The sequence below is a fragment of the Botrytis fragariae genome (genome assembly GCF_013461495.1).
Source record: "Botrytis fragariae strain BVB16 chromosome Unknown tig00000161, whole genome shotgun sequence".
Taxonomy (NCBI): domain Eukaryota; kingdom Fungi; phylum Ascomycota; class Leotiomycetes; order Helotiales; family Sclerotiniaceae; genus Botrytis; species Botrytis fragariae.
Window position 1 is genome coordinate 464920 of NW_023500998.1, and position 16171 is coordinate 481090.

Here is a 16171-nt window from a genome sequence, read left to right on the forward strand (position 1 = left end):
TAGCACAAGGAAATCGAGAGCCGCACCTTTCTCTTTGAATACCAAGCAACGAATGGGCGGCCCCAGCGATCCCTTTTGTAGAGCTTAACTTTCAAATGTTACTAGTGGGGCATGGGAGATCTTGAGAGAAAGTTCTGACATAAAAGTAGGCAACAGGCGGAGTAACTTGCTGACTCCCTGGTAGTTGTTCTAGGCCCTAATGAGATATAAGGAACCCGATACAAAATGTGATGAGTGTAAAAAGGAACAGACAACGAACCCATGTGATTTGCTGCACTAGCTTGATAAATTCCGATGCTGGTACCCGTCTGACAAAGACAGATGCAATTGTACCATCTGTACGAGAAGCTGGTTCCAAAACCCAGGCTGAAGAGAGTTACGTCAAATATGTGGCAATGACTCAAAGGTGTGGAATATGCAAGGAGATGAAGAGGCGCTGGCCACGTCGTCCGGGAAAAATAGACCGGATGAAAAGACAATAGCAGCTACAGAGTATAAAGAAGTTTACATGGAAGAGTCATAAAATGGCAAAAGTTCGCGTCAGGTCCAAATGCTTGGGATTTTACTGAAGTCTCTTGTCAGCATATCTTTGGTTGGAGAATACGAGCTTATTGAAATTAACGAACTAATTCCAATATCTCAACAGTTGGAGTTTCCAAAAAGGTTGGTAACATCAAAAACTGCTAGACCGTGGCTTCTTGGGTTGCCTTTAATGCAGTTGGTGAAGTTGGTTCGTAGTGGTTATAGCACATCTTCTAACATTTCTCTTTTGATTCGTTGTCGCTGCTGCTTGTGTTCTCCACCGTTTTTCTGCAAGCAAACATACATTTGCCTCTTTGCCTTATTTGTGTCTCATTGGAAACCTTGGTATGTTCACATGATGACGGGATTGGAGAGATGAAGATGATGGGAGGGTTGAGGAATCAAAACTTCATTGGTTCCCACGTTTATCATAACAGGCTAAAGAGTCCATTGGTTCTTCACCTACCCGGGCTACACGATGTATGTAGGAGGGGATTCGAGTTTTCGCGTCGTGAAGATTCTACGATACGTCCACGACGAATGATGGGGGAGGAGGAAGGTAAGACCTGACTGAATGCATCTCATTAGTACGTACAAGATATCGGACATTGTTACCACTAACGGCGAAATATTGATGAATCCCCGTGCATATGATATGTAAGCAAAATGTGGATTGTACCTTCACTTCAATACCTAGGTATAGCTTCATCAATCGTTGATCTGTCAGCCTTGTCATCAAAAACGTCCAATCCCGGATATCCATATCACTGCATGATCCATCTTATCTGTTCGCTATTCATGCATACCATTCTTCCTTAACTAAGCGCCTTCTCTCATAGCAGCCTATCGATCGATTCGATTCGTGAGCTCGTGTATTACTTCTGTGCCGATAAATCTGGTAGCTAGCTCTATTGTGGAGAGCTCTTCGTATAAACAAGTTGCGGCTCAACCGACTATCGTTACATCAGTGTCTTAGATTTCGATTACATAAAGACAACATTGCCCGTGGAGTACGCAAACGGCATTTGCGGCTCTGAGCTGCTCAATACTCTTTAAAAAAACACTCGTTCAAGATGATGTCCGCTACGAATGAAGATGATCCCTTTCTCCAAGTACAAGCGTAAGTCTTTCTAGCCTTCTTCTGGGTCTTATTACCCTGCAACTTTACCCCTCTGGGGATTGTTAGTTTTTCCGCAGTCTGCCTTACCCCTCATACATTCACACCCACTCTCTTCGCGCAAGAGGCCTGGGCCTGCAATCTTCCTCTGCGATCATATGTATGCAATGCATACACATTCAGCCCTCTACTGTCCTCACTTTCCAATCATTTCGCGTGAACTTATCTTATGAACTCACGCGCATACTTCATCCCCCGCATATGCTTCAGATTCGCGCATACTCTACCATTCAATATATTCCCAATCGGCATAATTCATTACAATTCCCTCACACCCTCAACTAACACAACCCTCCAGCGATGTACACCACCAACTATCCCTTACACGCCCCCTCTTTACTTCCTACCTGCGTATCCACTCTCTAACCAAATCTCCGCATCCAACTCCCGAACTCCTCTCCGCCCGCTCCGACCTAACCACCTCTCTCTCCCTCTTAACCGACGACCTGCAGGACCTTCGCGATTCCATATCCGCAATTCAAGCCGACCCCTACAAATATGGTTTACAAATCGAAGAAGTATCCCGTCGGGTACGGATGATAGAGGAGATTGGAGGCGAGGTAGACGACATGCGGGAAGAGCTTGAAAAAACTATGGGTGCTGCATCCAATTCCGGGGCCGGGGGGAATGCATATAATGATGACAATACCGGCTCACCTCTAGACGATGACTACGCCGCGGAATTCGAACATCAACAACAAATGCAAATGCTAAAGCAACAAGATGAGCAACTCGACAGTGTATTTCATACCGTAGGGAACCTCCGTCAACAAGCCGACGACATGGGCAGAGAATTAGAAGAACAAACAGGAATGTTACAAGAAGTAGAAACGGTAACCGATCGAGTGAGCGGGAGGCTACAGGGAGGAATGAAGAGGATGAATAAATTAGTCAAAGAGAACGAGGACGGACTAAGTAGTTGTTGTATTGGGGTGTTAATTTTCGTGCTGATTTTGTTGCTGGTGCTTGTGCTTATATTGTGAAGGAAGCGGAAACAAGGGTGCGGGAGAGGAGTACTTCTTGAATTCATCTCATCTAATTTTTCATTTCCTGTCTATCTTTCTTTCTATAATCAGAACAAGCATCGGAGTTCAGGCGTTAGACAGAGGTGTAATACACAGGGAGCTCAAAAGCTGATCAGAAACGAGCAGCTCGGGAAGGACGGAATGGAAAGGCAAGGCAAGGAATTGAAAACAATAAAGTGAAACGTGGAAAGCAAACAAACAGCAAACTCAACAATCTCCAGAAGCTCCAAACGAGCGCATGCATATATAGAGAGATCAAAGATAAAGCAAAGAACAAATATAGTATTCAAACTTGCGCTTTAAACAAAATAATAAATCATTAAATCCAACAAAGTGCCCGACATCGAGGTAGGTTGAGATCTTATTTCTATAGTTCCATTTCCATCTCCATTTCCGCTGCTAATTCTCTGTGCTCTTGTGCTCTGCAAATTCATATCTATATTCACAGTGGATCCAAAAGTCAGTATACCCATCACACATAGATGCATATATTTACATCCATACCTCTCCCGCAGGACCAACTCAAACTCCCAGAAGAATACTAATCAGCCATACATATCTACTTTTTATTTATAACTCATTCTCATTGATTTACTTTCATGCTAGTACTGATGAATTGCACTACCAATGCACTACTCCTTCCTAAAAGTTTTGCAATCCCAAGCCCAGTCCATGCACGCATGTAGACATACATACATGCTTATATTCCTGTTTATTTTCCTTTCAAAAGCACCCCATCCTACTACTGTGCATCCACAACACTCATCTTCTGCTTCAAGTCCTTTTCCTCCCTGTCCCATAGCCACAACCAATACCAACCATCCATAGATATCACACCTGTTCAGCCACGCCAATCCCAACCTAACAAAATTGATCTGCATAATCCGACCCTTTTCCTTCTATCCGCCGTAACCTCAAGAGAGAAGACTAGCCTGGTCGTCGATAAAAGAATGATCGCTCGTTTCTGGATCACCATCCAATTCCTTTTTCGGTACCGTCGAGGTCCATGACGAAACGAGTCCGACAACCGTAGTTGCAGAGGTGCCGCTCACGGAACGATTAGCATCCGTATCGAAACCGAAATCGAGACCTGACGTGGAATTGCTCTGAAAATGTATTTCGTCAACGAATGAACTCTGAGCAGACGAGACCAAACGAGACTAAACAAGAAATAGTTATGTTGAGGTATAGGGATGAACAAACATGCTTGCAGGTGAGAGGATTAACGGACGGGAAGACGAAGAGGACGAAGATTATGAAGATTATGAAGACAAGGTACGCGTGAGCCAACAATTCTAATCAGGACAAATGACAACTCCTCACTCCCCCAGCAAGGCTCCTTGAAAGCAGAAACAAAGCGGCATGGTACTAACAACAATCATCGCTGACTTCTGGAAGATCCTACCGAGTTTTGTCGATCGTGATTGGGTCTTCGCTCTCGACGATCTCCATCTTGAAGTTTCAAGGAGTCTAGCCTCTTCTGATTGTCCTCTGTCATCGGATCCACATCATCTGCTCGTAATGGGGTTGTTTTGGTTCTTGAAGGAGAAGCTGGACCTGTAGGTAAAGCGGCTCCATTAGTCTTCGACCTTCCTGCTTGTTCCTCCAAAGCCTTCCATTTGTTTCCTCTGGCTTGTTCTCTAGCTTCAGCATTGTTCTGATGCTCAGTGTAATCGTGAGAGCAATCGTCAAAAAGCTGAGGGTTGATCTCCATGAATAGCTTCATTGCGTTGTAAACCATGCCGTGGATCGTTCTAGATTGAATGGATTAGCTTGAGTCAGCTTTTCATAGAGATTCGGAAAGTTTCTCACCTGTTCCAATGACCTTTGGAATTCTCATATAATGGTGCGAACATAATTGGTAAGATTATCTCAACATTATCGCTGACCAGATTGCAAAAGTATTCGTTATTCCAGAAGTATAACGCACGTTCTGCAACTTGAAAATGTGGACTCGCAACTGATTTTGCCAGTTGATGGAAAAGAGGCTCCTGAACTTTAGCGAATTCTGCTGGGTCCATTACCTCGAAAATATCCTCCACTTCGTTGAGGAACATAACTTCTTTCGTGCTGTTCACCTTAGGCCAATAACGGAGCAAGCCCAAAACAACCTAAAATGGTGAGTAAATCGAATCTGTAATGATGGTGCTAGACATACCTCTTCTGTTAAAGCCGCATCCTTTTCCAGGAATTGAACAATGCAGTATGCAAGTTGAGGATGATACATGCTCAGACTCTTGACTTTATGTAATGGTATTAAGACTCTCGTCAAAAACAGCTTGTGCTCTTCCTTTAATGGCAAAGCAAAACCGTTAATGATAGACCCAAGAATCTCCAGTAGCTCAGCAATACCATTAAAACGTTCCGTCTCATAAACAAATTGAAAGAATACGTTGTTAATAGATCTTCTAATGTATGACCGAAGGTTGAGAAATTTTCCATATATCCTGTGAAGGGTTGTCTTTAAGAAGTCTCGCTCGCGGGGGTCTTCAGAATCAAAGAGTTCAAGTAACTGTAATACAAAACTGTGATCTATGAATGCCTTCGCAATATTGGTGTTGAAGTCTTGACTCTCAATAAATCTCAAGAAGAATTCATATACAACTTGAATATGCGGCCAAGCAACTTCAAGAACTGGTTCATCTTCCTCGGGATCGAAAGCTTCACCTTGGGGGTTCATAGGAGGTGGTATGGGACGGAAAAGATTTTTACTGAACATCTCGACGACCTTTGGGTACATAGCCTCAGTGATGACTTGTCTGTTGTTGGCAACGTAATCAAGAAGTTCATGGAGAGCTAGTCTTTTGATTTCCTTGGACTTCATATCCGCGCTTGCATCGTTGAAATCAAATATGACATTGCATTGATCAATCTTCTGCATAAAGAGATCTTGGCGGCGATTAGGAGGTACCTCGTGGAAACCTGGCAGCTTTTCCAACTCGCGGAGAGGAGAAATATCAAATCTCGAAGAGTGTTGTCGCTTAGGTGTTCTGATGCCTTCTGGGACGTCTTTTGGAGTTGTTTGTAACCGGTCGAACATTGATGACTTCGCACCAGCCTTGGGGGAGCGAGGTCATGCGGCATTGTTTCTGCGGCACCTGGAGGAGGGATGTGCTGAAAGAAAGACATTAGTACGCAGAAGATGATCCAAGTGTGTGGCGTAACTTACTGGTGCACTTGGACTGATAACAACACTAGGAGGAAGTGCCCCATGACGATTTGGTGTCCCAGGGCTGGGGGAGCCTCCTCCTGTGTTGAATCGATCCGGAGCAGACATTGCACCAAGAGCTGCTGGGTTCAACGGTGGTTGCACGACTACACCACTTGAAGATGTACCATCATTAGGAGGCAGTGGTTTATTCCGCAAGTCATTAAGTGTCGTACTCGAAGATGAGGGTGTTACTGCGGGCGATTGTCCCGCTCCCTGTGAATTGGATTGCGAAGGTGAAGATGTACCATCTTTTGATGATTCCCCCTTCTTAGATTTCGTTTTGTTTGGATCTTTTGAGCGCGAAAGCTGCTCATGCTGAATGGGTTAGCAGATGATCACTTTCAAAATGATAAGGTTGCTATATGGAGAGTATTCAGCATCAAAATGACTTACAACCCTCTGTCTGAAACCTTTCATCTTGGACAACTACTCTCAGGAAGATGTAAAAGACACAAAATCTCGATTATTTGATACTCTTTGGATATTGCCGGTTTGCGAAAGCTCTTGTTCTTATCCACCAACAATTCCAATTTCAAAGTAAAAAGGTCGCGTCACTTAAGATTGCTGTTGTGAATGTGTTGATCCTATTCTTGATGAGGCTCTGAAGACTGCGGTAAATTACTCGATAGCAGTGGCTTAACTCCCGTTTGTCGCTGAATGGCACCAAACACAAAAATGGATATTCAACCGCAGCGATCCGTTGATACGCAGATAGAAACCTCCAATAGCACCTTAGTGTTGTAGCTTGAATTCCTTGGTTGTAAATTGATAGTGCGATGTTGGTAGGTTTTCATAAAAGATAATGGGAATTGCCAATGGTTCCTATTTGATCTGCCGAAGTTCTGTATCCCAAAGGTTCGTGAGGGGCTAGCCCCGGTTGTTGACTTGTTGCGCAAGTGTAGGTAAACAAGTTCTACCAGAACGATATCTGTCAGTGCGAGTTGGGAGAAGATAGGGAGAGTAGGATATGTTTAAACACACAAACGAGCCAACAATGACGATTGACATACACGGTCGATCGTACAGCGGCAGCGGCTGTTGAAGTAGGTCGAGGCTAATCCCGGCGGTGAATATGGTACTCCTCTACGCCGAAGCACAAGCTATCAAATTATTGAAGAAGGCCAACGCGTTTGGGCGCTTTTCTATGGACAGCAAATAAATTGGCAGATGGATAATAATTGGTCGGGTATTAAGATCTTGGAATGAGTTGTTAAACTCCTTCAAGTAGAATGGTTAATTAGGAGAGTTTTATTTATTTGACCTTCATTTCAAAGAGTCTTAAACAACACAGCAGCATCAACAAGTGCGAGTGGTCCCCTCAGTAGATTGAATTAGCGCAGGTTGATGATAACCTAAATTCTAAGGCAATTAAATCAAATCTAATTGACTTTGGGGCTTTCACATTTTCACGCTTTCACTACCTAGGTAGGTACTACGTAGGTTCGGAGATTTCTTTGCTGCTGTCCGCGCCCCGGTGACGTGAAAGACTCGAATTTACGACTTTTAGATGATTTTTCCCTCTATAAAGCTTGGATGATGGCTTGGCCTTGAGCCGTCAACGGTCAAACGAGAAGATAGGATATCTGTCTGGGTATTGATTGGTCCAAGCCAAAATTAAACATTCCCCATATTGAGTACTACAACCTCGTTGGTCCGAAGAACAGTCGTCTACCAGATTCACGGGTTTTGATAGAAGACATAGAGAATTCTCTAGTACTGGGTCACTGGCTTGTCGAGGTTATTCGCATAAATAATTTGACAAGTCCAAGAGAAGGGTAATAACAGGATGGTCGAATATCGGCATTGAATCAAAAACAATTCAAGGATCCAAAATTAAAAAAAGACCCATTTTGCTTTACAATCCCGGTAACTTTTCCTCTACTTACAGAAATATGGAAGATTACGAAGATATGGATGATATGGATTTTGAGGAGGAGGTTGAGGTTGGAGGGGAGGATGGTGAAGAATATGAAGAGGCAGAAGGCTTGGAAGTGATTGAGGAAAATGACGAAGAGGAAGATGGAGATTTTGACTACGAAGAAGAAGACCAATCTGCTCCGGTGTATACAATCCCTCCAAGGGAAATTGTCGCCGTCGAACATCCATTGATTGTTAAGAATCTTGAAAATGGCATCAAAACTTTTGGACGTCAACCACAATGGAACAAGGTACGTGGAAACTATTTTTGATACCCTAAATAGCTTCGACACTCTTCTACTACATGACGAATAGATCTCATCTTATGATAGCTATGAAATCATAATCTTTATATTAACTATGGACTAACAACTTCAATAGATTCTTGAGGGCACTGAAGATGAATGTATCCCGCTTTTTCTTCGAATCAAGGATCCCACATGCGAACCAATTCTATCTTACAATAGCATCACCAACAATGTTCTCCTCAAGATCACCGTACCAAAACGTACTGGCAGAAAGCGCAAGCGTGGATCTCAGGATCCCTATACTGACAATGGGCATTCAACATCTCAGGATACCAGTGAAAAGAGTTCGTTCGGTGAAAATCAATCTCACTCTTTAAATGACAAACCCAATAGTATTCTGAGAAAGCTTCGAGACAATGTTGGTAGATATACTGTCGAGGCTGCAGGAGCCATAGAACAGAGTCATCGCTATAGAGGTAGTGACCTTCTTCCCTTATGTTCGCAATACATTAACAAGATCCAGGACTTTCCGACTATCATCAATCTACATCTAGTGCAACTTTCATGTCACATTTCAAAGAAACTGCATTCTCTGCCAATTGTAAATCCTCATATAAGTTATATTTCCAAGATGTCGCTAACTTTCACCAGGGGGCAAGATGCGAGAATTCAAGCTCGGTACTGACAAAGGCTGGAAACCAAACGAAGAAATTGTTCCTCCACCCACATTCACTCACCATCCACTGCCATTCAACTGGGGGTATCGACAAAATCCTTTAATCTCAACCGAAGTGGATGCCGAGACAGGAGAAACAAGTATAGTGAACCGTTCGAAAATGCCAAAGCTCGAGATGCAGTATGTACATTGCGATGAAGACGAAGACGTCCCAACAAAGCCATTTCGTGAAGTTCCCGATGATCCTGTTCTCAAAGACTTCGTAGCCGCACTTCAACTAGCCATGAACGAACGTCCAATTTGGACTCGTCGTGCATTGCAAAATCGTCTCGCCAACGAGCCAGGATATTATTTGATGAAACCTGCACTTCAGTATGTGGGTTACCAATTCCGAAGCGGTCCTTGGCGTGATGCACTCATAAGATATGGAGTTGATCCCCGCAAAGATCCATCTTGTCGGATTTATCAAACGATTTTCTTTAAGTTATACGAAGAAGATGAACGTGCTCCCGATGGTCAATGGAAAGATATGCGGAGTCAATACACAAGACATCAAGTTTTCGGCACGGGAGATTGTCCTTCACATATGTTCAATGGCACTTCTTTAACTCTCGACGGCAAAGTGTGGCAAATTTGCGATATTACAGACCCTCTACTTGCTCCTCTTATACAAAATGCTCCAATGGCCAAGCAATACGATAACAACCATGATGGCTATTACAACAATGGAACTCTTGCCAAGATCCGAGCTATCATGAAAACAAAGTTGATTGCCATCCGCAGCAAAAAAGTGATTCCCGAAAATGCATTTGATGTAGCGCTCAGCATACCTGATTTCGTAGAGGGAAAAGATGGAAAGAAAGTCCATGTGCCAGTACCAGATATGCGATTGACAGAAGAAGAAATCGAAAAATTAAGAGAAAAGGGTATTATTAGTGGAATGAGTGGGAAGGGAGTGAGACATCTTGATTCAAGGACAAAGAGAAAACAATATAGAAAGGGCGGGAAGTTACCAATAAAAGCTAAGAGAGCGAAGCAATATGGAATGATGAAGGGACCGTCAACATCAAAACCTAAAACTTCGACCACAGCAGCGAAACCGAAAAATAAGAAGACAGCTGGACCTTCCGAAAAGGATGAAGATGCTACGCCAGATATTGCTGCTGTGCATGTACAGGGAGATATCTCAACGGAAGATACCATTAAGATGATGGATGCAGAGGGAGAAGAAGATGAGATCGAAGTCGATGCTGAGAGAGAAGATGAAGATGAAGAAGCCGAAGAGGAAGAACTAGTCGATGCGGAACTAGGGTCTGAAAACGAAAGTACAGACTCAGAGGATGAATCTGAGGCGGAAAAAGAAAAGGAAATGTTTATTAAGAATTATGAGGCGAGGATGGGGGCTGGGAATTGTTCAAGTAATTAGTGTGTAGGCTGTCTAGATAGGTTTTCGCAGCCAGATTGATACCGGGGAGGATACTGTATGATTCCGGGGGTTCTCTGTCGCGTAAACTAATATCACATTGTCAATTCAAGCAATCGATTACATGACTTGATCGGGCTTCACGTGGATCGCATCAACATCTCACTGTCACTTGTTATTGTCGAGTCATTTGATGGACCGACGCGTACAATGTTAAGGACATCAAAAAGGCGAGCAATCTGTCATTGAGGGATCTTTAATGAATAAATCAATGGCCAACAGAGAGCTCCTTAGGCGAGTTTGCTCCTTACAAATAAATTGTCTTGGATGCATCCAACAAACCTGATACTTCCTCTAGAACTAGATCACAAGGTTAGCTGCTCTAAACTATCAATGCGATAAAACAACATAGGTAGCCCTGACGCATCCACAACTTTCTCATTGTGACTTTCAAACGGAACTCTAATTATCCTCCCGCCCTCCAAAATTTGCAAGGCAACTCTACTACCGTCTGTGTCCGGCACTCTTAAAGAGGAAAAGAAGAAAGAAAAGATTATCATTCGCACTCGTCACATGGCTGATTTTAAACTTCATTCAATGGCCCGGTATGTTTGGGACGGAACAGGATGATCCATCTCCAAACAGTTGGAAAAGTTTTTCCGATGGATAGGAAATCATTTTGTTACATCTATTCAATCATTGCTCATGCGGTGCTTCCAGGTGCTCAAATCACTTGGTTTCAAGGTCCTTGTGAGAAGACTACTTCCAGATTTTTGTTATCATGCAAATGTAGATGCGCTAGGACACTATATTCAGACGCTCTTGTGATATTCAAGTAATGACGCACCGGTGGGCCACTGCCCTGGAGGCCTTTCCGCTTCGCTCTAACTCTAGATGGGGACTGAGAAGGGAAGGGGGAAAGATATAATAGATTAGATAAATCGAGCGTAGCGAGGACGGGTGTTTGGGGGCTTGCTCCCATAGAAGACTGGGAGATTCAGGTATATTGATGTTTGATAGCTATTGGACTAAACAAGATGAAGAGGCTTTCGTGGATACTCGTTATGGCGAAAAATGAGTAGGCTAGGCGTATGAAGTGAGGGGGTCTCATGTTCTTAGGGTTAGAAATTATCACTTTGACTTATAGACGAAGGATGAAAGGAGGGATGAATCGATGTAAAGCTATATTGATCGTACTACAATCATATCTTCTTCATTGAGCTTTTAGATCAGGAGTCACGGATAGAATAAAATAAAGTCCACAACTCGGTAGCTAGTACTGAGAGGCTGGCACATGTTTGTAAAATGGTTGGAAGAAATCTAGGTTTTCGTTTCTGGTAGCATGAGTAACAGGTTTCAAGACTGATTGGACTCCAGATTTCCCGCGTGTTCCGTATTTTCTTTTCGCCTGATACCTTTCTTATAGTTGGGGTGTGGAGGGGCGAAGCTGAATCAGTATAATAAAGAAGACGAACTAGACACGCGAGACACGTACTTAGAGATGATGGGAGTATTATATAAGCAGCAACACATGTTTCTTTGCTTACCTAATGAGACAACCCGAGTTCTTTCATGCCCGCATTTGGGTCATCATCGATTGAATGAATGAATGAATGAACGAATATCTTGTGTCGGTAGGATTCAGGAACGAACTACAAGAACTTTTCTGCTTCCCAAGTTCTCTATATATTTCAAAGAAGAGTGCCTCGATCTTGACGGAGATGATAATTAATAGCTTCTTATCTACAATTAGAATATAATTTATGGCCATGCTACTGATACTCATACTCGATCGGATAAAGAAAATAGATTTTGAAAGCCTTAATTTTGTCATCAGATTGGGAGGAAAACCTTAAATTTTCTTACCTCTGATTTAACAGCAGCGCGGGCCTCACCTCAAGATTGTGGTGCATCTCATAGGTACTGGACCAGGTAATCAATCTCATAACGAAGGTTCAACCCCACGAATTTCAATAAATAAACGTACAACCTCACTCAGCCTACAACCTTCAATCCCAAAAACCCTTACCATACCACCCCTTCGACCACCCCCCCCTCCAACACGAACAACAAACAATCTTCTTAAAAACCCAATAACAAGATTGATTCTCAAATATTCAATCTTGTCGCTTTCTTTATCTTGCCACCTATCAAGTGTTTTTATAGCTTGATTTATCTCGTACCTTGGGTAGTCTTACCGCACACACCGTCGATAATACTTGATTACAACCTTTTTACAACTCCACCACCATCACCTACCCTAGCACGTACAGGATACCTCAGCCTTCCTTGCATCACAGATCGGCCGTAAAGTCAAACTTATACATTTTGACGCGATCGAGTTGACCTTTCAATATCGACTGCCTTTTCCACATAGCCTGCAATAGGAAGAGGGTATAATCTCCTCCGCACAGCTCGTAAAAGATGGTAGAAGGGGAACCGAACTCTCCAACTTGGAAGTTCACTCAGTTAGTATACTCCTGCCATTATACTCTTGTTTATCTGCCACTCGGGAAATCATGGATGAGGGGTCCTCAATGTGTTTGGTGGATTGATTGCATCACCACTTTGAAATCAATGCTAACAAATTGTTATCAGATGTTTTGGTGATAAAGGCGATGTCGAAGATATAACGGAAGGTATGCCAATCTATTGATCCGTATCTTGATGGCGCTTTTCACTTTCTGCGGATAGTGCAAACTTCGTTCTACAATTACTAACACGATGGGTTCACAGCGGATATCATATCAACAGTCGAATTCGATCACACCGGAAATTATCTTGCTACAGGAGACAAAGGTGGACGTGTTGTTCTTTTTGAGAGGAATGAGACGGTACGAATTTCAATCCCTAGTCTAGACCGTGCAAGTCGCCGGAATGCTGACGCTATCATAGAAAAAAACATGCGAGTACAAATTCCACACAGAGTTTCAATCTCACGAGCCCGAGTTCGATTACCTCAAGTCATTAGAGATAGAAGAGAAGATCAACAAGATCAAATGGTGCAAACGACAAAATGCCTCTCATTACCTACTCTCAACGAACGATAAGACTATAAAGTTATGGAAAGTGTTTGAGAAGTCACTGAAGGTTGTTGCAGAGAACAACCTTTCCCATGATTTAACTCCAGGAAATCCTGCAGGAGGTGGTGGAGGTGTCCGATCCATATCAAACGTTCACTTCAACAGTGCTCACGACCTGAAATTACCCCGCCTTACTCATCACGACACTGTTGTTGCCGCAGTACCACGTCGAACATATGCAAATGCACATGCATACCATATCAACAGCATTTCAGTGAACAGTGACGGAGAAACATTCATTAGCAGTGATGATTTGCGAATAAACTTATGGAACTTGAATATCCAAGACCAAAGCTTCAATATCGTAGATATCAAGCCCGCCAACATGGAGGAGCTTACTGAAGTCATCACGGCTGCAGAGTTCCACCCCCAAAGTTGTAACTGGTTCATGTATGCAAGTTCAAAAGGAACAATCAAGCTTGCAGATATGAGAGAGAGCGCTCTCTGCGACCAACACGCAAAGCGTAAGTGCCATGTCATTATTCTTTGAATTCAACTTAGCTTACACCATCTCTAGAATTTGAACAGGAAGAAGATCCATCTGCTCGATCATTTTTCTCGGAAATCATTTCATCCATTTCTGACGTCCGATTCTCTCATGATGGTCGATACATTCTTTCACGTGATTATCTCACTGTCAAAATCTGGGATGTCAACATGGAGAGACAACCTGTCAAGACTATTCCAATCCACGAGCATCTTCGACCACGTCTTTGCGATACTTATGAAAATGATAGTATCTTTGACAAGTTTGAGGTAGTGTTCTCTGGTGACGCTAAGAATGTCATGACTGGTAGTTATAACAATAACTTTATGATCTATCCATCAGATCCCGATAAGGAAGTGGAGGTGGTCCTCCAAGCCGATAAATCAGCTTTCAAGGCTAAGAAGGTTGGTGTTCCAACACCAATCAACCCATCTGGTAGCCCAACCGCTGCGAATGGTAAAAAGGGCAACTCGAGGGCAGGTAGTCCAGCTGCTGGTGTTGGTGGTCAAGGTGGAAGGATGAAGAAAGAAACAGACGCAGACCAAATCGACTTCAATAAAAAGATATTACATATGAGTTGGCATCCTTTCGAAGACAGCATTGCCATTGCTGCAACGAACAACGTAAGTGTTATATGTACGATTTTCCTAATAACATCTGCTGACTACCTATTTAGCTTTTCGTTTTCTCCGCATTGTAGAAATTGGCAACATGCGGAAGCTGTCTTCAGGTCATATTCCATTTGCGTTTTAAGTGTGTACTGGCTACAGCAACCAGCCCAGCGTTGTCCTTGAGACCTATTCATATTCGTGGCATAGTTAATTTTATGTCACGAAGGAACTATTATCATTGAGTAGCGAGACTGCTACACTTCATAAGTGTTGCAATAGAGGGCGACGCAGAAATAAGCGGGGGCTGGTGAGTTATCTTTTGGAGACTGTTTCTTTCTCCAATTACCTGAAGCTCTTACAATAGTTTTCAGGTTAAGTTGTTCAAGGCAATGGTGTGAGATGTGCCTAGAAGTAACTTTTTGATGATCGAAGTAGCCTAGTGTAGCCTAGTCTAAATCACAAATGAATAATGCATGAAGTTCTGAATTAAACATATGTTTGTTAGATTGATGGCTAGACGGGGTTTCCTTTCAGTCCATGGTCAAAACCTGCCCCTCCTGTCTTCCGGTCATAGTGCTAGACGATAGAGTGAAAGCGCAAGAGCCGAGCTCATATGTCACGTGACAGTCCCGCTAAACCCACCCGCATAACGGATCAATCCTTACCAAAAAAAAGTTCGTCAAGAAATTTAATCCACAGAAGCTTCAGACCTCCAACCTTCAACCACCGACAATCCACACGACTCCAAGCCTCAATCTCGTATGTGTATCCCTGAATCACTTCATCAACTCTGATTACTTTCTCTATTGATCTCTCCTGCGCAATTGATTTTCTATCGCGCATGCGCTAACAATTTACCATCAGATTTCACCTCAACTCCCCCAAAACTCACCACCGTCACCAAACCTAGAAACACTCATCAAAATGCATCTTATGTACACCCTCGATGCGGCTGGAAAGCGCAAGTACACTTTGAAGAAAGTGATTGGAGGCGAGGTCACCAAGAGTGCGCATCCAGCCAGATTCAGCCCGGATGATAAATATTCGAGACATAGAGTTACATTGAAGAAGAGATATGGATTGCTTTTGGTGCAGCAGAGTGAGTGGTTTTTTCTTTCTTTTTTTGTGTTTTGTGTTGTGTTTGAGGTTGGGATTGGAGGATTTTGGGGTTATGGGGGAGGGGGAGAGGAAGAGGAGGGAGGAGGATGGGAGATGGGATTGCAATTGGAGGTATAATTGGATGAAAGGAGTAACTGCTAATGCGTGCGCAACCAGAGGATCTCAAGGTTTTGGGCCAATAAATATCTCTCACCACTTCTCGAGGTACAGATGGGGGCTACTTGACATGAAAATGCAGGCGAAGCGAGGAAAGAAAAGGAAAATGAACAGTCATGTGCATAACGCGCGCTGTGTTCAATCGTCAAAATGTGTAGGAAGGGAAAGGCAAGGCTGAATTGAATAATTGGCTGCGAGAAAGCTCAAGCTAGTGGGTGGATTGGAATGGGTGGTTGAAAGGGAATGTGCGGAGTATACTGGCGTTTCTGGACGAGGGATTCTTATATCTATCTGTCGGTTCTTCGTGTGTAAGAGAAAGAGGGAGAAAATTCGATTTCTGTTAGTGGTAGTAGGGGACGAAAGAATTGCAATTTGCTTGCAATTCCATGCTCTTCTTTCTCGCTATGAAGATGAAATTGTCTTTCTAGCACCGAATCGAGGAATTTCACATTTTCAAAAGTATGCCTACTGTGAGTCTATAAAATAAGTGTTTGCTGCAACGCAAGTATGTGAGTC

General features: G+C 43.1%; 4 protein-coding genes across 4 annotated transcripts; 3 read left to right on the forward strand and 1 right to left on the reverse strand.

Moving 5' to 3' along the window:
* Positions 1-1595: 1595 nt before the first annotated feature.
* Positions 1596-2682, forward strand: Bfra_009305 (putative snare domain protein; the record flags this gene model as incomplete). Its single annotated transcript, XM_037339649.1, has 2 exons — positions 1596-1642; positions 1998-2682. The coding sequence occupies 2 exons, from the start codon at positions 1596-1598 to the stop codon at positions 2680-2682; spliced, it is 732 nt and encodes a 243-aa protein (XP_037189699.1).
* Positions 2683-3638: 956 nt separating this feature from the next.
* Bfra_009306 (putative serine threonine protein phosphatase 2a protein) lies at positions 3639-6352 on the reverse strand (the record flags this gene model as incomplete). The annotated part of the gene is made up of 6 exons (XM_037339650.1): positions 3639-3830; positions 4130-4478; positions 4537-4835; positions 4883-5782; positions 5894-6250; positions 6329-6352. The coding sequence occupies 6 exons, from the start codon at positions 6350-6352 to the stop codon at positions 3639-3641; spliced, it is 2121 nt and encodes a 706-aa protein (XP_037189700.1).
* A 1475-nt stretch (positions 6353-7827) lies between these two features.
* Bfra_009307 (putative transcription factor tau subunit sfc1 protein) lies at positions 7828-10202 on the forward strand (the record flags this gene model as incomplete). The annotated part of the gene is made up of 4 exons (XM_037339651.1): positions 7828-8103; positions 8234-8576; positions 8624-8701; positions 8752-10202. The coding sequence occupies 4 exons, from the start codon at positions 7828-7830 to the stop codon at positions 10200-10202; spliced, it is 2148 nt and encodes a 715-aa protein (XP_037189701.1).
* A 2421-nt stretch (positions 10203-12623) lies between these two features.
* Positions 12624-16000, forward strand: Bfra_009308 (putative protein phosphatase pp2a regulatory subunit b protein; the record flags this gene model as incomplete). The annotated part of the gene is made up of 7 exons (XM_037339652.1): positions 12624-12667; positions 12798-12838; positions 12936-13033; positions 13095-13746; positions 13800-14392; positions 15245-15479; positions 15656-16000. The coding sequence occupies 7 exons, from the start codon at positions 12624-12626 to the stop codon at positions 15679-15681; spliced, it is 1689 nt and encodes a 562-aa protein (XP_037189702.1). The 3' UTR covers positions 15682-16000.
* Between the last annotated feature and the right edge of the window lie 171 nt (positions 16001-16171).